Source organism: Rhinoderma darwinii, chromosome 1 (assembly GCF_050947455.1).
Source record: "Rhinoderma darwinii isolate aRhiDar2 chromosome 1, aRhiDar2.hap1, whole genome shotgun sequence".
NCBI classification, from domain to species: Eukaryota; Metazoa; Chordata; class Amphibia; order Anura; family Rhinodermatidae; genus Rhinoderma; species Rhinoderma darwinii.
In genome coordinates, this window is record NC_134687.1 from 422,206,869 (window position 1) to 422,231,369 (window position 24,501).

General features: G+C 42.4%; 1 protein-coding gene across 1 annotated transcript in view; it reads left to right on the forward strand.

Annotated features, from left to right (window-relative positions):
* The window catches only part of TBC1D10A (TBC1 domain family member 10A), a 59,560-nt gene extending 36,425 nt beyond the window's left edge, over positions 1-23,135 (forward strand). The window contains exons 2-9 of the mRNA XM_075829697.1: positions 1,504-1,603; positions 5,367-5,474; positions 5,556-5,662; positions 8,537-8,651; positions 8,737-8,802; positions 13,475-13,664; positions 17,725-17,879; positions 22,229-23,135. Of these exons, the coding sequence (XP_075685812.1) occupies positions 1,504-1,603; positions 5,367-5,474; positions 5,556-5,662; positions 8,537-8,651; positions 8,737-8,802; positions 13,475-13,664; positions 17,725-17,879; positions 22,229-22,735 (1,348 nt within the window). The 3' untranslated portion in view covers positions 22,736-23,135. The remainder of the gene's footprint in view (positions 1-1,503; positions 1,604-5,366; positions 5,475-5,555; positions 5,663-8,536; positions 8,652-8,736; positions 8,803-13,474; positions 13,665-17,724; positions 17,880-22,228) is intronic.
* The last annotated feature ends 1,366 nt before the right edge of the window (positions 23,136-24,501 follow it).

Below are 24,501 nucleotides of genomic sequence, written 5' to 3' on the forward strand. Positions count from 1 at the left end.
AACTGTAATCTACATGATAAATGAGTGTACTGGTTTTCAGAATACCATCTTGTTCTAGAAGCGCAGTCTAAAGCAGACGAGGATCATTATAGAGGTTTTTGTTTTTTTTTCTTTAGTTTTAAAATCACTTGCAAAAAGGCTGAAGAAAATTAAACTGCTACCAGACTTAACAAAATGCAAAGCAAGCTTTCTATCGCTGCAGGTCTGGGTAGATTTATCAGGGATCCACTAAAATTGGGCACTTGAAGATGGTGGTTGTCTATAAAAGTTAAAAAAAAAAAACAAAAAACAAATACGTGATTATGGAATTGAGTTAAAGGGGTTGTCCAGACATACTCTGAGGCAACCATCCGGCGCCCCGCGAGTATCATGCACAGGTCTTATTCTAATTAATGGGCCCTGTGCATGATACTTGCTGATCGTCCGACAGTTGCCTCAACAACTGTCCCGCCCGAAGTGCAGTAGCGTGCCTCCACGTCCGATGTCAGATCAGACCGGAAAGTATCACTGGACAACCCTATAAGGAAACTATGTTTGATTAGCCAGAGCTGCTACGAAGAGTCTCACACCTTGGAAGACCCAGCATGTCTGAGCTTTGAATGGACAAACCATTGATTTTTTTAATGGAAGCTGTTTAAAACGAGCCTCCGATCCCAGGATAAAATTATAAATGAGATGGGGTATGTGGAATATTACTTGGTGCCCCCCAGTTGCACCCCTCTGCTGCTTTGGGGTCGTCTGTTGTCCCTAAATGGCCACGGTGCTTCGCAGACTGAGTCTAAGACGCTCCCTTTGTTCTTGGATTGGCCAGAACTGCTCACATGAGCAGCACTGGCCCATCAGAACAGTGGGAGTGTCTCTGATCCACGGCTGAAAGGCGCAACTGGAGGACACCAGGTAATATAACTCCCTATAACCTGTCAAATTTGAAAATTGTCAGGAGACCGGAGGGTCACTTTAATTGACCTGCAGGGAAAATTAAGCATTAAACACTTGCTGCCGGGTTCCCCCATGGGTTATAGCTAATTGGGTGTTCCACCAGTGGGATACCCTGTGATCAGCTGTCAGGGGACTCCCTTCTAGCAAAAGGGTTCACCAAAGTGAACAACCCCTTTTTAATCCCTGTAATCAGTCATGAAGTTGATGTTAAAGGGGTTGTCCCAGAATTGGAAAAACATGGCGCCACACCTCTCCATGCGTTGTCTCTGGTATTGCCACTCGGTTTCATTAAAATGAATGGGGCTGAGCTGCAATACCAAACACAACACAACCTATGGGCAGGTGTAGTGCTGTGTCTAGAAGAAAGTGGTCATGTTTTTCTAATCCTGGACAACCCCTTTTAATGTCAAAAGCCATAGAGTACCCAAAATTGCTTCTTGTGGTGCCTGACGGCAGCAGTTCATCTATATTCTGTATTTTTCTAGTAAATCGAGTAAACTGAGTCACACCATGCCAACCACACGTGGGTTAATATGCTGATGTACTGTCATGTTTTCTTCACAGGCAAGAGGAATTGTCAGTTGAAGTGTTAAGACAGAGGGAAGCAAAATGGCTGGACATGCTGTCAAACTGGGACAAATGGATGGCAAAAAGACACAAGAAGGTAGTCTAATTTGATGTGAAAATGGGCAACAGAATGATTTATCTATGTCTGTACCTTGCTAATCAGGTAATCAGTCATTAACACTCCCACCCTATTATGTGGGTGTAGCAATGTAGGGTGTGCTCAGTGCACCCTTGGGTGTTTTGGGACATATGTTTTTGTTTAGCAGAAAAGTTTCCGGTCTGTTCCAGTAGAATGGGCCTGGGTTTGACTGGTAAGCCTTGCAAGTTCACGTGGACAGGTAAAAGGAGAGGCACGTGCACAGCTCGGGAGAAAAGACGTCTGGCTTGTATTCTGTATACAAACTGGTTGAACTATTTACAAGGCCGACACTAACCAAGTAAATGAGGTCATACGTTTGCAGCACTACAGAGGCTGTATACAGCCTAGTAAACGCGGAGGTTTTTCTGATGTAGGATATAGTAATAATCTATTGCAATGATGCTGTAGTGTACGACTGTGGCACAGTCCTGTGGTCTGTGGTTATGATCTTCAGCTATCACCGTTTTTATTGCATCCGTAATATACAAGCTGATTTCCGAAGAACGTTAAAGGGAAACGTCCCTTTTGAGCCACAGTTTGTAACCCTTCGGAAATGCTGAACAAATACTTTACTTGGGCTGAGTTCACACCTGCGTTCTTGTGTAGGTTTTTTCCTTTTTTTTCTTTGTCATTGGAACACAAAAATAAAAAAAAAACGCAGTACCAGGTCAGTCACATGACTGACCCTTGACAGAACCTATTCTGTTGGTGTCGATCATTGTCGGTAATTTTTACTGGAAAAAATAGTATTACGTGCTGCGCTATATTTTTCTGCCATTTTTGACGGAATCTGCAACGAAGCCTCCAAAACACATGTACAACTCAATTTAAGAAAAAAAAAAAAAATAAGGCTTCATTTACATGTTCTTCTCCTCCATTCATTCCTAAAGGTAACTTCTGATTTCTGCTGGTTTTCAGTTACCATAGAGCAGTGCATTGTGGGAGCTCAGGTGCCAGCTAAATAGTTTTTCTAAACAGCTGTCTGTTTCCAAGGGCAGCACGCAGAATTTTGACAGCAACTATCTATCTATAGATTTAATGGTAATAGAGTAACTTTGAAGGTATTTTGCTTTAATATTTTAACTTTAGTATATTTTAAATTAAGAGTGGATTTTAGATAAACCTCTGTTACATAATACCCATATAGCAAACTATTGCTTAATAATTTATAATTATCTGGAAATTGCAAATAGTTTTGACCTATGCACAAATCCAGTCATTACCACGGAGAGACTATTGGTTTGAAAGCTCAACATTCATATGAACTGTATATGCTTGTCCACCGCTACAGTGTATTCGCGTGTTCACCAGCAGAGACCAAAAAAAGTGCTGTATAACCGGGTGCATTTTTACTGGGAATTCTGTGTTTTTCGATGCATTGTTCCTTTGCACTGTAATTACAGGTGAAATATGTGGACCAAAACCCCATTGAGAAACTGCAGTAAAAGCGCACGCCACGTAATTTGATTGTGCGGTGCACTATCGATTCCTACCGGCACTTGTGACTTCACCTTTAGGAGGCCTAGACCAAATTACTTTAGTTAATGCTTTATTCCCCCTACTGGTTATTACTGCAGTAGCTTCTGAGCATGTGGCCTCAAATTAAAGTACATGCTTTACATTCTTGACAGTTCCTCACCAGCTACTACAAAAGTGATAACCAGTAAATTAGCTGATCTAGCTGTCACTTTTGCAAAAATCTCATGCATAACAGAATAGAAAAATATTCCTGTAACTAATCTCCACCTCCTTTTAGTTAATATCCTCCATCTTTTGCACTTTTCAGACCTTTTAATGTTATAGATAAATTTATCCTCAAATTCTAAAGTTCTTTTTTTTTTTCTCATTCTCATGATACATAAATGATGTTCTTAGTTCCCCCCTCTCATGAGATACGTACGTGTCGTTACATGTTGTGTTCTTAGTTCCCTCATTCTCCCCTTCTCATGAGATACAGTGAAGGAAATAAGTATTTGATCCCTTGCTGATTTTGTAAGTTTGCTCACTGTCAAAGACATGAACAGTCTAGAATTTTTAGGCTAGGTTAATTTTACCAGTGAGAGATAGATTATATAAAAAAAAAAAAAGAAGGAAAATCGCATAGTCAAAATTATATATATTTATTTGCATTGTGCACAGAGAAATAAGTATTTGATCCCCTACCAACCATTAAGAGTTCAGCCTCCTCCAGACCAGTTTCACGCTCCAAATCAACTTGGTGCCTGCATTAAAGACAGCTGTCTTACATGGTCACCTGTATAAAAGACTCCTGTCCACAGACTCAATTAATCAGTCTGACTCTAACCTCTACAACATGGGCAAGACCAAAGAGCTTTCTAAGGATGTCAGGGACAAGATCATAGACCTGCACAAGGCTGGAATGGGCTACAAAACCATAAGTAAGACGCTGGGTGAGAAGGAGACAACTGTTGGTGCAATAGTAAGAAAATGGAAGACATACAAAATGACTGTCAATCGACATCGATCTGGGGCTCCATGCAAAATCTCACCTCGTGGGGTATCCTTGTTCCTGAGGAAGGTGAGAGCTCAGCCGAAAACTACACGGGGGGAACTTGTTAATGATCTCAAGGCAGCTGGGAACACAGTCACCAAGAAAACCATTGGTAACACATTACGCCGTAATGGATTAAAATCCTGCAGTGCCCGCAAGGTCCTCCTGCCCAAGAAGGCACATGTACAGGCCCGTCTGAAGTTTGCAAATGAACATCTGGATGATTCTGAGAGTGATTGGGAGAAGGTGCTGTGGTCAGATGAGACTAAAATTGAGCTCTTTGGCATTAACTCAACTCGCCGTGTTTGGAGGAAGAGAAATGCTGCCTATGACCTAAAGAACACCGTCCCCACTGTCAAGCATGGAGGTGGAAACATTATGTTTTGGGGGTGTTTCTCTGCTAAGGGCACAGGACTACTTCACCGCATCAATGGGAGAATGGATGGAGCCATGTACCGTCAAATCCTGAGTGACAACCTCCTTCCCTCCACCAGGACATTAAAAATGGCTTGTGGCTGGGTCTTCCAGCACGACAATGACCCGAAACATACAGCCAAGGCAACAAAGGAGTGGCTCAAAAGGAAGCACATTAAGGTCATGGAGTGGCCTAGCCAGTCTCCAGACCTTAATCCCATCGAAAACTTTTATGGAGGAAGCTGAAGATCTGAGTTGCCAAGCGACAGCCTCAAAATCTTAATGATTTACAGATGATCTTCAAAGAGGAGTGGGCCAAAATTCCATCTAACATGTGTGCAAACCTCATCATCAACTACAAAAAACGTCTGACTGCTGTGCTTGCCAACAAGGGTTTTGCCACCAAGTATTAAGTCTTGTTTGCCAAAGGGATCAAATACTTATTTCTCTGTGCACAATGCAAATAAATATATATAATTTTGACTGATTTTCATTTTTTTTTTTTTTTTTTTTAATATAATCTATCGCTCACTGGTAAAATTAACCTAGCCTAAAAATTCTAGACTGTTCATGACTTTGACAGTGGGCAAACTTACAAAATCAGCAAGGGATCAAATACTTATTTCCTTCACTGTACATATGTCGTAACATGTTGTGTTCTTCCCTCATTCTCCCCTTCTCATGAGATACATACGTGTCGTTACATGTTGTGGACTAGGTTACAGCTGTGTAATGTTTCTTACTACTATTCATAGTTAACGTTTCCGCATGTTTGGAAACCATTTTTCTCGTCAGATAAAGCTGAGATGTCAGAAAGGGGTTCCGCCTTCGCTGCGTGGCCGTGCCTGGCAGTACCTCTCAGGAAGCAGGGTAAAGATGGACCAGAGCCCCAACAAATTTTCTGTAAGTGTATTTTACTGGAAATAATGAGGTCTGTAAAGCCATGTATTTAGTTCCACTAGTAAATATTTCTGGTTCTTCCAGGAGCTGGACTCAATGGCGGGTGACCCTAAATGGCTGGACATCATAGAAAGAGACCTTCACAGGCAGTTTCCTTTCCATGAAATGTTTGTTGCTCGAGGGGGTCACGGGTAAGTTATTTGTGGATCTGGCTGCCAATCGTAAGCAGAATATTTGCAGTGCCTATTGATTATTCATTTTCAGTGTCTTGCATGCTGGCGTTAGCAACACTGGCTTTGTAGATTGTTGTGTTTTTCAGTTGTCTGTTCTGCATTATTCAGGCTTTTCCTGACTATGTAACCACATTTTGTTCAGGTTATTGATTTAGGTCGGCCAGCCTGAGGACAGCAGATTTCTTAAATCACGTAATGGCATCATGCCACGATTATTTTAGTACAGAGCTTTAAGTGCTGTATAATTAGAATACCACTCTGCCAACTGCATAGAACCCGGTACACTTACAATATTTAACCCCTTCAATGAAAGCTGAGCCTGTTCTTGAGGTTCAAGTGTGTGGTGTTATGGGTAATATCAAAAGTAGGTTATTAAGTGGTCAGTTCATATCTCCTTCTCCTTCTGACACAGAAAAAACATCTCTTTCTGTTAAGAAATGCATATCTTTGGCCATCAAAGGACGTCCACTGTCAGGCATATGTGTAATTGGCCCTTTCCTCGCCAAGGTGCTAGATGTGTTGATTAAGAATTTTGTTACTGGGGCCTGTATCTATCATCCGATAACATTCTCACCCAGGGTTGGAGGTAATTACCCATTCATCCTGACCAAACATCAAAAGCTATGCAAATGGTGATCTCTTGTCTGCTATGTGGACCAGGTGAAACATGTGACCATGGCCTATGCCTAAAGTAAATCTGATCCATCAAGGCAAACCCCATCAAAATTGATATTTGGAGTGACGCACATAGCTAGTTATGATCAGCGGAAATGGCCCTCATATATATGTCATATTCACATCCCTACACCCAGAGGAACTACCTTGAATTGGCTATTGGCTAAATTACAGTGGTGTTTGAGATATGCCCTGGTAGGTGAATGCAGGTAATATTATACTTCTGGGGGTTTCCTGCAAGAACGCCTGATCACTTTTGTGTTTCTCAATAGAAAAACAACTGTGTAATGGGAGGAGTACGCTTCATTATCATATGAACAGCCTCCTCTCTGTGACCTCACCAGGAGAAGAGGGTCAGTGTCATTCGTTGGGGACCCATATCTCGGTTGGAGTGACTGCCTGTATTTTCAGCTGTCCCAACAGCCAGGATATCCGTGTTGTACATCAGTAGGGTTTTGTTCTGTTTCTTTTATCCCTTTTATTTTTATAAACTGAATGCATTGTAACTGTATGTATATTTTTTTTAAATCTGACTTTTTTTGTATTGCACTGCACTATTGTGTATTACATTTTAAATATTAAGTCTCTTTGTAATCTTACAGAACTTAATCTTTCGAAGGTGAAGAACATTGCCTGTATTTTATGTTCCATTTAGATAACCTGTGTCATTGTAACTGGTGTTAAGGGAATATAGAGACGTAGGCCCCTATTGCCTAGATAAGTATAGGTGGTGGTAGCATACTGTGGTATAAATTATTGGGGTGTTGGAAACCAATGTGGGTAATTTAGCATAATCCTGTCATCTAGAGGAGGTGGGAGTGGATTTATGTGGTAAATTAATAAGCTCAGTAGAGTAATACACCCCTGCTACGTGACCTGAGATCGGCGATCGTCCGTGTATAACCCAATTATAGGTTTTATGGAAGTTATAACTCCTTCTATTCTAGCAATTTTCTTTTCTTTCTTGCATACAGGGCTTCTTTACTTCTAGTTGCATTTAAAGAGGCTCTGTCACCACATTATAAGTGCCCTATCTCCTACATAAGGAGATCGGCGCTATAATGTAGGTGACAGCAGTGCTTTTTATTTAAAAAAACAATCTGTTTTCACCACTTTATTAGCGTTTTTAGATTTATGCTAATGAGTTGCTTAATGCCCAACTGGGCGTATTTTTACTTTAGACCAAGTGGGCGTTGTACAGGGGAGTGTATGACGCTGACCAATCGGCCTCATGCACTCCTCTCCATTCATTTACACAGAGCATAGGGATCCTGCTAGATCCTTATGTGCTGTCTTATACTAACACATTAACAATACTGAAGTGTTTAGACAGTGAATAGACATTCCACGGGATGTCTATTTACAATCTGCACTTCGTTACTGTTTCTATGGTAGTTACAGCAGAGGAAGCGTGATCTCGTTGCAACCTGTCATTTACCGCGTAATCTCGCGAGATTACGCTTCCTCTGCTGTAACTACCACAGACAGAGTAACGAAGTGCAGAGATTGTGAATAGACATCCCGTGGAATGTCTATTCACTGTCTAAACACTTCAGTGTTGTTAATGTGTTAGTATAAGACGGCACATAAGGATCTAGCAGGATCCCTATGCGCTGAGTGAATGGAGAGGAGTGCATGATGCTGATTGGTCAGCGTCATACACTGCCCTGTACAACGCCCGCTTGGTCTAAAGTAAAAACACGCCCACTTGGGCATTAAGCAACTCATTAGCATAAATGTAAAATCGCGAATAAAGTGGTGAAAATCGCTTTTTTAAAATAAAAAGCATCACTGTCATCTACATTACAGCGCCGATCTCCTTATATAGGAGATAGGGCACTTATAATGTGCTGATAGAGCCTCTTTAAAGGTGACAATTGTGGGTCTTTAACATTTTAGATGAATCCGGATCACATGTCTGGGTTTCTGAACAAGCAATGTCCTGCTGTAGGTTTGGCTTTTACTGTATTGTTTTTGTGGGTTTGTGACATAACATTAATTCTATACTCTCTGCATTGGATCTAGTTGTATTGAAAAGGGTTCAGTGTGTTTTATAATAGGGCAACAAAACTGTTCCGTACATCCAAAAATATGCTTTCAAGGCTATGAAACGCATGGGATGGAGTAAAGTGATCTGATGTCATTTTATCTTTCCAGTCAACAAGATCTGTTCAGGGTACTGAAAGCGTACACTCTCTACCGGCCAGATGAAGGATACTGTCAGGCCCAGGCACCTATTGCTGCTGTCCTGCTTATGCACATGCCAGCGGAGGCAAGTAGGGTAGCACCACTTACAACATATTGTACGTTCCATTGCTCTTCTGCATTCTTAGACTTTATTTATTTTTCTTCCATAGCAAGCATTTTGGTGTTTGGTGCAGATCTGTGAGAAGTACCTGCCGGGTTATTACAGTGAGAAGCTGGTAAGAACATGTGGCATGTTTTGGGCTTGCTTCCCTCATGTACACTTGTTTTGTTATCTTTGGGATGTGTTGACCAAGGCTAATATTGGTCCCAAATTTTTCGGGTAAAAATTGCTTTATGATGCCCGTTTTATTTTTTGCTTCGTTTTGATATCTCAATACTTTCCTTTTGGGAAGGGTCACAAGACTGGGGTGCCCCCCTCCTGTCTGCCCTGGTGATAGAACCGTTCGGGGTAGCCATTTGTCAATCATAAGGGCCTTTCCAAGGGCTCCATTGTCGAAAAAGTCTCTACGTGCAGATGACACCCTAGTTTATCTGGCAGTTCTGGTCTTTCCCTGCTGGACCTCATTGATGCAAAGTAGGCCAATAGGTATTCAGACCTCCCCAGACTTAGAGCAGTTCAAATAGCTGAATTTGGATCCTCTCATTGAGGCTACTGAAGCGAAATTAAAAACTTGGACTACTCTTCCTATATCTCTGTTAGGTAGAATAAACCTCTTTAAAGTTATTTATCTAGCAATGTTTTTTTACCGGTTTCATGCCAGTCTGGTTTTCCTTCCCCCTTGAATTTTTCCATAGAATAGATTGGATACTTTGCTGTTTTTATTTGCAAGAGAAGCCACCTCTATTTAGCTTGGCTACACTACAGGCACCCAGAGATGCAGGAGGTCTTGCAGCACCTAATTTGGGATTCTATTTTCTGGCTTATACTAATTGGTGGCTGGACACTGATCTATGCAATGCTGCTGCAGCCCCTTATGGTGCCCTCCTGGGTGCCTTTAATAGTCTGTCATTTCATTTACTGGTATAAAACTCCCTGTAGGGCTTGACTACTTCCATTGAAAGTACTGGACCATGCGTGGCTAGTACTTTGTGCGTTCGACACGTCTAAACTTTCTCCTCACACTCCTTTTTGGCACAATCCCCACCTACCTCGTCTGCTAGGCCACCCAGATGCTGAGCAAGCAAGGGTTTAAAATACCTTGATATTTTAAATCCTTGTTTTCTCAGAATCTGCTTTTGTATACTCCTTTATCAGAATGTTTTTCTGTACCAGGAAATATTACAAGCCTCTGATTTTAAATGTACGTTTGGTTATATGATGGGTATTTTATTTGTGCTGATCAAACTTCAATAAAACCTTTTTTATACATAAAAAAAAAAACAAAATGTAAAAGTGGTTCGTGGAAGTATTTCCGGGTGGGGTCACAGTACATTGTTATGCTTCTTTATACATTTAACAGTCTGAAATATTGCACTGCGTATTGTCCGCTTTATATAAGTAGTTAGGAAGAAGTAATAACCGATTCCACATTTTACTTTGTATATAAATGGTGGCCATCCGAAGGCCCACCTGCAGAACCATGTGTCCACCGTATGGTCCTGGGCTCCAACCTCCGTCCCCAAGTCCCTTAATTTGTTGGAAGTTGCAGTAATTCTGTCCCCTGTGTTTTAGCGGAGACATAGTCAGTGCAGCCATGGAGAGACCCAAGGTAAGAGATGAGCCAGGAGCAGGTGACCACTGTACTTGGAAGAGGCCTTGTATATGAGGGAGCCCGCAGCTGGCACTGCAGGTGAGGAGAACCTGTGGCTGACACTTTTTATTTGCACCTTTTTATACCTGGTTCTGTATACGATTGGGTGGTGAAAGCCCCTTCAAGGCCAGACATAAAAACTTGCCCTATTATACTGCACACTTCAGGCACCGTTGCCTTGGTCTTTCTGTGTGAAGGTTGGGAGGGATGCTGTCACATTGTACCTGTACCCCTGGCTCCACTCTTGCTGCATACCTTAAAGCGGATCAGTCGCCATACAATGTTGCCCACTTTGAGGGCATCACATTATGGGGACAGTTCCAGTCTTGGTCCAAACGGCACAAAAAAAAAAATTACATTTTTTTTTTTTTTTTTTTTTTGGGCTTATAGCACCGTTCAAAAAATAGAGCGGAGTCCTAGTTAGGAGTTCACTGTATTGATGAGCAGAGCACCCCATCCCCCGCTGCCCCTCTCACCAGTAACCGATGGGCTGCTGTGAATCTGTATGGCACTCTATTTTGTCAGGTGCTACCAGCCAAACTGCATAACTTCTTCTTTTTTTTTTTTGTGTGCTGTTTGGGCTAAAAGTAGTTAAGACCTGTCCCTGTACTGTGCTGCCCCTAACCAGGAGATGATGACCGATTTTACTTCTCTGTACTCTGCAACATGCTGTTTCCTTATTTCTCATTGACCACAACCCATATGATGTGCTGTGACCACCACTGGTCTAGGTAGTTGTCCGTATTTTTAGCAGTCTGCTCCGTCAGTTGGAACAATCATGCTTGGTGAAGTCTAGGTCAGGGACGATTGGGGAGTCCTTTGGGTGATGTTTGCTACCCACCCAACCATAGTATGTGCCAGATAACTTTTCAATTATTCTATGGTTTGTCAGTACTGATGTTCAGTATGAATACCTAGATGTAATAATCACAGCTTTTTATCATGAAGTTGCCCTGTAGATTACATTATTATTCTATTGATGTATTTAGCTCGTTCCCAGGTATCTTTGAAAGAATTTGGGCTGAACTTTTTCTGGCATGAATGCTGTTCATTGGAATCTTTCAGTGGCTTTTGCCCTTTCTTGTGCATTGTTGGAAATATTGAAGGCTTTGGATAATAGTTTACTATTGGAATTAATATTTAATATATTTTTTACTTATAACTAGTTTCTAATGCTTAGTATTTATTAACTGATGCAATGATTCTACAAGACTTTGCTGTCCATTAACTGGGCCTGCTCTATAGTCTGAATACAGGCTGCCTGGCGATTTTTCAGGACATTGGAAACCTGCCTGCCTATTACTGGTTTGCTCCTAATTCTATTGATAACCATCTACTTTCTAATACATACTTATGTAGGGAGGGGGGGGGGGGGGGGTTACAGCTGACACACTGCTCTAACGTCCAGAAACAGTGATCGTGCTGCTCCTGGCCGTTTAGTTAGTTGAGGAGTTTTTTTCCATCAGCGACATTTGACACCTCGACAAAATGTCAGATTCGGGTCCCACCTCTGGGCCCCGCATCTATCTCTAGAACGGAGTCCCCTAAACCCCATTCTAGCTTTTTGGGCTCACGCTGCCTCCCAGCTGGTTACGTGGTCAGGAGTTACGGAAACAGTGTAGCATACTGAGCTACGCCGTTTCCGTAACTCTCTACCATGTAATTCGTAAGTGGCTGGGAGGCAGCGTGAGCACAAAGAATGGGGTTTAGGGGGCTCCGTTCTAGAGATAGATGCGGGGCCCACCTCCTGGGCCCCGCACGTATCTGACACTTTATGGAATTTTTTAAACTGCCTTCAAAATCCAGGAGGAATTTTGGAGGCATATACTAGTCCTTCTCAATGAATTAGCATATCATCAAAGTTTTATTTTATTTTAGTAATTCAATTAAAAAAAGTGAATCTCATATTATATAGATTCATAACACACAGAGTGATCCATTTCCAGCATTTCTTTTAATGTTGATTATGTCTAACAGTTCATGAAAACCCAAAATTTAGTGTCTCAGAGAATTAGAATAATATAGAAGCCCAATTTCAAAAATGATTTTTAATACCGAAATGTTGTCCTACTGAAAAGTATGTACAGTATATGCCCTCAATACTTGGTCGGGGCTCCTTTTGCATGAATTACAGCATCAATGCGGCGTGGCATGGGGGCGATCAGCCTGTGGCACTGCTGAGGTGTAAGAGAAGCCCAGGTTGCTTTGATATCGGCCTTCAGCTCGTCTGCATTGTTGGGTCTGGTGTCTCATCTTCCTCTTGACAATACCCTATAGATTCTCTATGGGGTTTAGGTCAGGCGAGTTTGTTGGCCAATCAAGCGCAGTGATACTGTGGTTAGTAAACCAGGTATTGGTACTTTTGGCAGTGTGGGCAGGTGCCAAGTCCTGCTGGAAAATGAAATCTGCATCTACATAAAGCTTGTCAGCAGAGGGAAGCATGAAGTGCTCGAAAATTTCCTGGTAGACGACTGCACTGACTCTGGACTTGATAGAACACAATAAATTAACTTTTTGATGTTCTAATTCATTGAGAAGGGTGTGTGTGTGTGTGTGTGTGTGTATATATATATATATATTGTATGTGTGTCACACCACACACATCCTTCTCAATGAATTTGAATATCAAAAAGTTAATTTATTGTGTTCTATCAAGTCCAGAGTCAGCGCAGCGTCTAGCAGGAAATTTTCCAGCACTTCATGCTTCCCTCTGCTGACAAGCTTTATGGAGATGCTGATTTCATTTTACAAATACCTGGTTTAATAACCACAGTATCACTGCGCTTGATCGGTCAGCAAACTCGCCCGACCTAAACACTATAGAGAATCTATAGGGTATTGTCAAGAGGAAGATGAGCGAAAAAAAAGCTGTGTGAACACACCGAAAAGCTGAACACAAAGTTCCCCTAGAGGAGTAACCGCTTGCAAAAGGCTTACTGATGTATATGGAATATCTACATCTCCTAGGTGGATCCGCAGAGCTATGTTTATCTAGGCTCCGCACCATGTAGGAAAGTATAAAGAAGGGCCCGCACCAGGAAGTATCCTATCCGTGTGTTGGCAAAACTTTAATATATCCATACAATGAAAATACAATTTTGTTGTTTGTAAAGCATCTTGCATTTGATATTTGCAGGAAGCAATCCAGTTAGATGGAAGGATCCTGTTTTCCTTGCTCCGGAAGGTGACCCCTGTGGCCTACAAGCATCTGAGCAAGCAGAAGATTGACCCCATCTTGTACATGACTGAATGGTTCATGTGTGCGTTCTCACGGACACTTCCCTGGAGCTCGGTCTTGCGTGTGTGGGACATGTTTTTCTGTGAAGGTAACTATGTTCTGTCACCTTGACTGAAGCCGCACACAACTTCAGTTCTTCCACCGCTAGACCTCCGCTAGACCTATCTATGGCTGCCATACCACGATCTGGTGTCACTGCCTTCCAGTACACTATTATATCATGGTTATTATACCCAGATACTTGTATAAGCAAGTATCGGTTTCTATGTCAAAGCGTAATATATAGTAGATGATACTTCATGTCTAACCCTATGGCTTACATGCATTAAGATGAGGGGGGGTCGTCTTGGAACACCAGCAGGTCCCTCCAGTGAAGGAGTATGGCTTATGTCTGGACTCCTTTATTGTTCAGCAGATGTTGTACAATTTACTACAGTTCTAATCCTCATTCTGCCTTCCAGATTACTGAAAAGGAGAATGAAGGTTTGTGTTAATCTGTGGATTACAGTTGCTGTGTTCATGGTGACCTCAATAGTGGGTGAGGAATTGCAGCGGCATTGCTGGTTTGTGGGGGTGATAGAAAGTGGAGATGTGATATAACATTGCCGTGCACGTATTTCTAGTGAGAGTTACACTTCTGGTCTGTCGTTTACATGATCGCTGTGATAGTGGACAATGATGTAATGTCACTTTCCTGTAGAAACACGTGTCTATCGCAAAAGGAAATTATGTGTTGTAAATGGTGGTATCAATTTTATATTGACAAATGCCTTATAAATGATGGTGGAAAATCACACTGGCGTCAATGCTTCCAGTGCTCCATAATTTGTTATGATCCAGGGCCAACCACCCAATCCCCTCCTTCAATTCGCTTATAATGGGTCTGTCAGATCCCTTTTTTTTTTAAATATATAAAGGATAGTGCAGCATGCTACACTATTCTGACTGTTGAATAGAGACCTGAAAGAAAATCACTAAATAAAGTGTGAACAGAGCCTTAGGCTTCATGAAAATGCCAAAACTTCAGAATAATTTAACTCTTAACTTTATCTTTTTTTCTGAAGCAAATATTAGGGCCTATTCACAAGAACGTTGTATACGTCCGTGTGACGGCCGTTGTTTTAATGTATTTCAATGGGGACGTTCACACGGCCGTTGTTTTAACCGACTGTCTGAAGGGTCTGTTGAAAAAAGTAGGACGTGTCCTATTTTCTTCAGTTTTTCATGGATACCTCGATAGGACCCTAGAGACTTATTGGGTCTTTCTTCTTCTCGTCCTACTACCTGCTCTAGTGACCCTATCCCCCTCACACCTTGTCCAGTCCCTCTCTCCGGCTGTCGATGGTCACCTGACTAAAGTTTTTAACCTCTCTTTCTTCTGGAATCTTTCCCTCTTTTAAACATGCCATTATAAACCCATTAGTGGAAAAAAAACAACACTTGACCCATCCAGCGCTGCCAACTACCGACCAGTTTCTAATCTCCCCTTCATCTCCAAACTCCTGGAACGCTTGGTCTACACTCGCCTTATCCGCTATCTCTCTGCTAACTCCATTCTTGACCTCTTACAATCTGGTTTCCGCTCTCTACACTCCACAGAAACTGCCCTTACTAAAGTCTCAAATCTCTTGACGGCTAAATCTAATGGCAAATCCTCTCTCCTGATTCTTCTGGATCTCTCTGCAGTCTTTGACACTGTAGACCACAAACTCCTACTTAACATGCTCCACTCTATTGGCCTCACGGACACTGCGCTCTCTTGGTTTTCCTCCTCTCTCTCTGACCGCTCGTTCAGTGTGTCATTTGCTGGTTCTACTTCTTCTCCTCTTCCCCTTGCTATCGGGGTTCCTCAGGGATCAGTCCTAGGTCCGCTTCTGTTTTCTCTCTACACAGCGCCTATTGAACAAACTATCAGCAGATTTGGCTTCCAGTACCATCTCTACACTGATGATACCCAACTATATACCCCTTCCCATGACATCACATCTGCTCTAATATAAAACACCAGTGCTTTTCTGTCCGCTGTCTCTAACATCATGTCCTCTCTCTATCTGAAACGGAATCTTTCTAAAACTGAGCTCCTTGTGTTCCCACCATCTACTAACCTGACTAAACCTGATGTCTACATCTCCGTGTGTGGCACTACCATAACTTATTTTTTACTCCGATCTTTCCTTTACTTCTCACATTCAATCTCTTATACGCTCCTGTCACTTTCACCTCAAAAACCTCTCCAAAGAAAACTTGCCCTGATTCACTCTCGTCTTGACTACTGTAACTCATTACTAAATCGGTCTTCCCCCTCACTAAACTCTCCCGCTCGCCAATCTCTCCTTAATTCAGCAGCCAGGCTCATCTTTCTGACCAACCGCTACACCAATATCTCTACCCTGTGCCAGTCACTGAATTCTGAAGGGTATGGGCAACCAGTGCAAACGTATTACTCTAGACCACAAAGCTCTCCACAGTGCTGCACCTCCTTACATCTCCTCCTTCATCTCCGTTTACCAGCCCACTCGCGCTCTACGTTCTGCCAACGACCTCAGATTAAAATCCACCATAATCTGAACCTCCCACTCCTGTCTCTAAGATTTTTCTCGTGCTGCACCCGTCCTCTGGAATGTGCTACCCCAGACAATCTGATCAATTCCCAACATCCACAGTTTTAGACGTGCCCTGAAAACACATCCTTTTAGACAGGCCTATAACATTCCCTAGTCTGACTATTCCCCCCCCCCCCCCTTTACATTCGTCATGGGAACTTGACCCCTTCATTCAGCAGTATCCCTTGCATACCCTTTGCACCCTAATGCACTTTGTCATACACAGATACTGACTGGTGACCGGCTCACGCAGCTTTATTTAGACTTCCCCATATGTATAAAAGATGGCTGGACCATTGTTCCTAACTAGCATTTTTTTTCATTTTGTGTCTCCCTTATTTCATCATAGATTGTAAGCTCTTGCGAGCAGGGTCCTCACTCCTCTTGTTTGAACTGTAAATTAGTTTTGTCAACATGTAATGTCTGATATTGTCAAGTGCTCTGGAATATGTTGGCGCTATATAAATAAGGATTATTATGAGGGATCCGTGAAAACTGGTCCCGCACAGGTGCAAAACGGCAGTTTTTCATGTCCGCGTTTGCACTCGGTCGTGTGAATCTAGCCTTTTGAGCACAAAACTTTGTCAATTATGTTGCTAAAACAGAGATTGTTTTAATATAGGTCATTGGTACACATACTCTATAGCTTGTGTGCAAAAAATACGATGTGCAGTGGTAGTATTGCAAGAGGTGTGTAATAAAAACATATGGTGAATGCTGAACCTGTTCTAGTGACTCAGGATTGGTGCACAAAACACTCCTCACCCATTTAGGAGGGTTTTAGAGGGCATTCCCAGTCTAGTGCCAGCTCCGAGTGTGAGGCGTGCAGTGCTTTTATTAAATGGGGAGGTTCTATGCTGCAGGGAGCAGTTACTCATTCTAGGGTGAGGCCGCGTAGCCTGCCAGGACTTGTGACGAGATGACTGTCTATCTATCTGTGTCCACCCCTCCCTGCACGTGACACACTTTCTATTACACAAAAAAACTTTTTTGGTCTTTCTAGTTTTCGCCAGTAATTCGCGCTCTATTCTATCAGCGATTTGTTGTAAAGAAATGGCGGCACACGGTCTTCTGCCATTGCTCTGTGAAATATCCTGAGCACTACGAGAAGCCGGGCCATGAATGGGTGCTATGAAAAGAAACAAGAATACTTTAAGACCTATTGAAGTCATCTGCCATTCTATAGAATCACAGAAGAAGTAGGAATGCGCAGGCCTCATTTATTAAAACCGTACGTACAAAGAATTCTGAGAAAAACTGGCCATGTTGGGAATGGCAACCAATCAGAGCTCTGCTTTCATTTATTAAAATGCTCTAGAAAAATGAAAGCTGCACTGTGATTTGTTGTTGAGGTGGTCAGTTGAGCAGTTTTTCTGTTTTCCGTTTTTTGACATATAAGGTGCAGTTCCCTTTTCCTTATGTATGGAAGCTCTTGAATCCTCTTGTATAATGCATATAATTGATGGTGAGATTGTCCTAGTCGTCAAATTATAAAAAATAAACAAAGATATTTTCTCTTTCATTTGCCCATTTCCAATTTTACAGGTGTCAAGATTGTATTTCGGGTAGCTCTTATTCTCCTTAAGTATTCACTTGGTTCCTCTGAAAAGCTTAAGTCATGCCAAGGCCAATATGAAACCATGGAGAAACTAAGGGCAATCGATCCAAAATACATGCAAGAAGGTTTTCTTATCCCAGAGGTGAGCATTGATGTATGTAGATAAATAAGGCTCAGTACCGTTTACGTTTTTGTTCTAGAATAGATAAGATATTTAATGCCTATTCCGTTGCCATTGACTTCTATTGTAAAATAAACCGGATCCTTGTATGACCATTTTGTGTTCTATTCTCTTTCTGGCTAGACCTCCCCACAATGCTGTATATGTTTTTACTATCACGATGTTCTTCTTGTTCATTGTTTACCTAATAAAAATGACTATAAATGAGATCTGTTAGGCCCTGTTCACATGTAGTTTTTTTGCAAGCAGAAAAAAAATCTGCCTAGGAATTTTGAGGCAGATTTTCTACCGCCCATTGCTTTTTTGCTGCGGTTTTCACAGCATTTTTCGCCCACAGTCGTTAAAGTTAATGCAAGGACCGAGGGCAAAAAAACGCTTAGAAAAACACTCGGAAACGAGCGCCACAGGTTTTTTTCCTCCATCCCATTGCTTTCATTGGGAGGTCAGAGGCGGAAACCGCAACAGGAAAGGACAAGCCGCTTTTTTTTTTTTTTTTCTTTTTTCCTGCGAGTGGCTAAAAGCTGCCTGCCTTCGAAAATCTGGCCCCCCTCCCCCATGGATTTCAGTCCTCTTTTGGCGCTGGTCCCGATGCGATTTCCGTGTCAAAATCATTGCCAAAAAAACTCTGAACAGGGCCTTAAGATCCTGTTCTGCAGCAAGACAGAAAAAATTTTGCCAAAATCATATACGTGTTCTGTTGCACCCTGTTTTTAAAGGTACATTTTACCAAAAAATAGAACTGTACCTTTCAATGGGAGGCAAAAACGTGTGTGAATAGAGCCTAGTGTAAATAATTGTGGACCGTAGGATTCTGGACAGTTTTGCCTGGTAGATGTCATTCTGGTATGTGATTTATATACAGCCGCAGTGGAGTTCCTGGAAGCGGAATGCAGGTCTTTGTTAGTGCCTCTGCAATTTGTTGGATGCCTGACCACATGGGACGTCACTCCCTCCTGATTTAGGACGCTGCTTGCTCAGTATGATCACTGCAGATCTTAGGTGTTCTATATTTGGCGATCTAAAAGTAATAAGTGTAGTGAATGGTGTGTATTTTATGATTTTATTATAGATTGACGTTTGTATGGTAGTATTTGCTCCAAGTCTTTACTGAGCCACCATGTCCGTTCTTCTGTACAATTCTTTACTAGTACTAGAGTGAGTGAGAGCAGCATAAAGTAGTGACAGACCATGATATGTGAGTGTGCTATGTAGTCCTCGATATTGATGAGCTGTGGCTAGCCCCGCCCACCTGCTGCCGATTGGAAGCTTTCTCTGCACAGTATGGGGGAAAGCGGTCAATCATTGGCAGGAGGGCGGGGCTTGCCACAGCTCATTAATACGCTCTGCAGGAAATAGTGAGTCTTCTAAAAACTGCTGATCTTTGAAAAGTAAGTAATCCAGAGATCGGATCAGGGTCTCTAGCAATACTTTATTCTGCACTCAGGCCTGCATAAACCTGGTGACACATTCCCTTTAACGGGTAGCTCCACCTTTTTTTGGCTAAACCTATTACTAGATCTGCAGAAATTACTTTTTATAGCGGATATACTCTGCTTCGGTAACAGATTTTTAATACTTCTAAACCGGCAAGTGCAGATATAAAAAAAAATAATCTTGTGACTAGCCATCATCTGCACACAAAAGACTGCTGGCAGGTACTCTGACTACTTAGTGTGGCAAAATCTGCAGTGTCTGTAGCCGGAGGGGGAGGGCATACCACCTTTTGGAATTTTTACATTCTGTATCAAGTGGCTTAGTAAAGTCACACAGGGTAGTTTCTAATTGTAAGTTCGTTTCTCCAGGCTAGATTTTATAAAGAAAGAAAAAAAAAAAAAAATTACAATTTTATTGTAATATGTTTTATTATCAGCCATCAGCATCAGGCGTCAGTGGATGATGAAGGTACATGCAAACATGGAGAGGCTTTCTACTGTCTGTTAGGGATAGTCCACACAGCGTTTTTGATGTAGAAACGATGTCAGAATCGGTGCCAAACGCTTTAATTGACCACCGTTTATTTCAATGGGGGGGGGGGGGCGGGCGCAGAGGCTTTTTATTTCTCCCCTGGCAGCTTTTGGACACTAAGAAAAAAAAAAGCGTCATGCTCTATCTTCGAGTGGGTTTTGTCTGTGACCTCCCATTGAAATCATAGTGGTATAGAACAATGCCATCCTTTTTTGAGTAATTTTTTATTTTTATTTATTTTTTTTGCAGCTGTTTTGGTTCTATGTTTTTTGCATTAGATTCATCTGCTAAAAGAAAGTGTAAAAAGCCCTGGCAATTCAAAGCCTACCTCAAAATTCCTAAAGGAATTTTTACGCAGATTTTTTTTTTTTTTTTCAACTCTCCCCTTAGGCTGCCCACAATAAAGAGTAAGAAAGGAAAACATTAGTCCAATACCCCTTGGGAGTGATGGTTCGTCTGAACATCACGTGGTCCACGCTCTCTTACTACCCCCCCCCCGAAGTCCAGTTCGGAATATAAACCAGCAACATGCTATGAAAATGATGTTTGTAATTTAACACTTTATATAATGCAGTCTATACATTTCTGCCTCTTATTACTAGTTGTTGTGGGAGTCATTAACACCTAAACTGCTGAAGCTGAAAGGGATTGTTAAGGACTAAAAAATGTGGAAGGCACGGGAAAGTGATACAATACTCATCTGTTCAATCCTCTCCTGCGGTCCCTACCAGTCTCTGACGTCCAGCAGCAATGACGTGCCATTAATGCATGGGAACGCTGCAGTCAGTCACTGGCATAGTAAGAACGGCACGAGACTGCTGAGGCCAATGGTTGGCTTAAGTGGTCACGTGCATGAAAGGCACGTCATCACTGCGTGACTAGTCAAGAGACAGTCATGGACCACTAGAGTGGCGGGGGATTGAACAGGTGAGTATTGTTTGTTTTTATCCACTTGCCTGCTGCTTGCTGTACTTTTTATTCCTAAATTTTTTACGTTTCTGACAACTCCTTTAAAGTGAAGCTCCATGTGGAGCCAATTTTATCTTCTATAAAACAAAGCTGCTCATGATGTTCATTAATTAACCTCTATTATATGGAGGACAGCAGCGGGGCACTTTAACTTCTTGCCGTCTGTAGCCTCTCTGCTTTCTGCATTGGTAGAGTATATTGTTGCTTGTGTATTGTTTTTCTGACCAATCACAAAATTAACACTTATTTTAATGTGGAGCTAAATGAAAGCGTTTTATTATAGCCAAACTATTATATTATATTTCTAGCTTTTATACCCAGCGTTGCTCGGGAGGTTGACTTACGGTATAGATAGCGTAAAAGCTCACTATTTAAATACCTCTCAGTATGAATTTAATTGCTACCTCTCTATGAATTTAATTGCTAAGGCTAGACGTACTGGGAACTGTTGCCGCTTGAACTCGAAAGGAACATCATTTGGAGCGAGGGGAATACGAGGAATAAAGATAACTTCGGCCTCATGCACACAAATTTATTTTTTCCCTCCCGTAAATACGGGTCCTTGGTCACATGTATTCCACCAGTATTTACGGACCCGTGCACGTAAATACGGGTCTGGTGTCACCAGTATTTACGGACCCGTTATCTGCACTAATTGGCAGCCCCTTCTCTCTATTGGTTCTGAATAGAGCGAAGGGGCAGCCCTTTCGGGCAGTTTCCACAGCGATTGATAGTAAATTAAGTAAAGTAAAAAGTTCATACGTACCCCGGCCGTTGTCTTGGTGACGCGTCCCTCTTTTGACATCCAGTCCGACCACCTTGGATGACTCACAAGTCCATGTGACCGCTGCAGCCTGTGATTGGCTGCGGTGGTCACATGGGATGAAATATCCCGGGAGGCCGGCCTGAAGGAAGAAGCAGGTAAGTTAACTTTTAATACGATTAACTCCAGCGGTAGTCACTGTCCTGGGTGCTGAAAGAGTTACTGCCGATCAGTTAACTCTTTCAGCTCCCTGGACAGTGACTATCCCTGGATGTCGCCTAGCAACGCTCCCATAATTACTGGTGCACACACGTAGCCACCCGTAATTACGGGAGCCCCATAGACTTCTATGGGCCTGCCCGTGCCGTAATTACGGCCTGAAATAGGACATGTTCCATATTTTTCAACGGCCCGGGCACCGGGTAAGAAAACGGGAAGGTACCCGTGGCCAATAGAAGTCTATGGGCCCGTAATTACGGGCGTGGCCTCGCTGACTTGATCCATTTTAAACCAACGAAAAATCGGGCTTCAAACAAACGTTCGAAAATATATAAAAAATATTTAATGGTTGACCCAATGACATGTTTTTTGCTTTTTTTTTTTTTTCCTCGAGATTGTGGAGTTGCCAATTACCGAACGGGATGTGGAACGTGAGCATTTAATTCAACTGAAGAAGTGGAAGGAAGAGTATGGAGAACTACAGTGCAAATCACCCACCCGTTTGCATGGGGCCAAAGCCATTAGTGACGCTGACCCAGTGGGTCACAAGCCTCTAGTGCACTCCCCGTCCATTATTCTTCCATCTAGTGTAAGCTCTGGGAAGAAAACAAAGGAGCAGAAACAAGACGAAAAGGAACAGGAAAAGCAAAGAGCTAAGGAGATGAGGGAAAGGGAAAAGACGGAGAAAGAGAAAAAGAAGCTAGTAAAGAAAAAGAGTAAAGGCAAAGGTGACCAAACCAACGGGGCTATGAAAGAAGAGAATGGTGGTGAGGGGACCAGAGATCGCCGGCAGGAACCGGTCCAGCCTTTGTTGGCCAAAGTTATCCAAAAGGACTCCCTCAATGTGCACCAGTCAAGTGAGAGCTTGTGCTCCAAGGAGAGTGAAGACACCTATTTATAATTTCCACAAATTCTCACTCCTAATTCTACCCGTCAGCGTGCTCCAGCCCCTGTACATGAAACCTTCTCTTGTAACAGAAGCCGCTTTATGTACATTGGAGACCATAAAGAAGGGACAAATACAGAAACCAGCATTATTAGTTGTAAAAAATGTGTATTTGTGGAATTTGTCTCCAGGTCCTAAACTCTTTGTACTTCCAAAAGTCATCACCCAGGGAACACAAAACCTCCATTGTGTGTTGTGTTAGGGATCTTCATGTCTGTTACCAGCAGAGGTTTACAGACCGGACTAGTTAGAAATACCATCCAGTATAGGCTGCAACGAGATCTGACGGAAGTTCGGAAAATGGTTGTGGACTCTGCACCCTGCTATTCCATTCCAGATGTTTTGCTGCTGAAAGTGGAACGATGCACAACACATTGATTGTTTCCTACTTACATTGGACCAACCAGAGAAATGAGGCGGGCTCCCTTCCTCCATCACACAGACTCTTTGTACCAATAAATGCATTAAAGGGGAATGAATTTTGCTCTCTATCCCACACAATAGAGAGTCTGTTCAACTGCTTCACCGTCTTATTAGATCTCGTACAACAAGAGGAAATCTAAGTTTGCAAGAGCTTCTAGGAATGAACTGTATGCCCTGAATTCTATGACCAACCAACACTATTCCACCCTTCTCCTAAAGCTGTAGGAAAGGGATTATATTCCACAGTGTATTATAGTTACACTAAACACAGCCAAGCAGGAATATTTATTTATCTATAATAGCTCTTGCAAAAAAATAAATAAAGACGCTTGCAAATATTTAGATTCCAATAAAATTGTGGTATTCCTTTTTGCCGTATTTGCATTGCTCATTGTGTAAGGGAACAGTCCATGTATTGGTAAGTTTTGTGTGCAGTCTTAGGCTATGTTCACACAGAGTTTTTTTGCAGGTGGAATTTCTGCCTCAAAATTCCGTTTGGAAGTTTGAGGCAGATTTTCCTCTGCCTGCTCGCCGATTTTCGCAGCGTTTTTCGCCCACGGCCATTGGGAGCTGCGGGCATAAAACGCTGCGAAATACGCTTTCTCAGCCTCCCATTGAAGTCAATGGGAGGTCAGAGGCGTAAACGCCCGAAGATAGGGCATGTCGCTGCTTTTTCCCGTGAGACTGTTTTACCGCTCGCAGGAAAGACGCCTCCCATTGAAATCAACGGGAGGCATTTTCGGGCTGTTTTTGGTGCGGTTTCCGTGTCAAACTCGTAAAAAAAACACTGTGTGTGAACATAGCGCTATGTTCACACACAGTTTTTTGCAGGCAGAGAATTCTGCCTCAATTCCATCTGGAATTTTGAGACAGATTTTGATCTGCCTGCACACAGTTTGCCATGTTTTTTTGCAGTGTTTTTCGCCCGCGGCCATTGAGCGGCGCGGGCAAAAAATTCAGCAAAATACGCCTTCTCCACCTCCCATTGATATCAATGGGAGATCAGAGACATGAACGCTCGAAGATAGGGCATGCCGCTTCTTTTTTCCCACGAGACGGTTTTTCTGCTCGCAGGGAAAAAAAAACCTCCGCCTCCTATTGAAATCAATGGGAGGCATATTTGTCGTGTTTTCCGAAGCGGTTTCCGCGTCGTCAAAAAAATAAATAAAAAAAACAAAACTCTGTGTGAACTGGCTCTTGGGGCCCCATTCACACAAACGTGAATAACTTCCATGTGCTGCGTGTGGAAATCACGCACAGCACATGAACCCATTGATTTCATTGGGACCGTTCACACA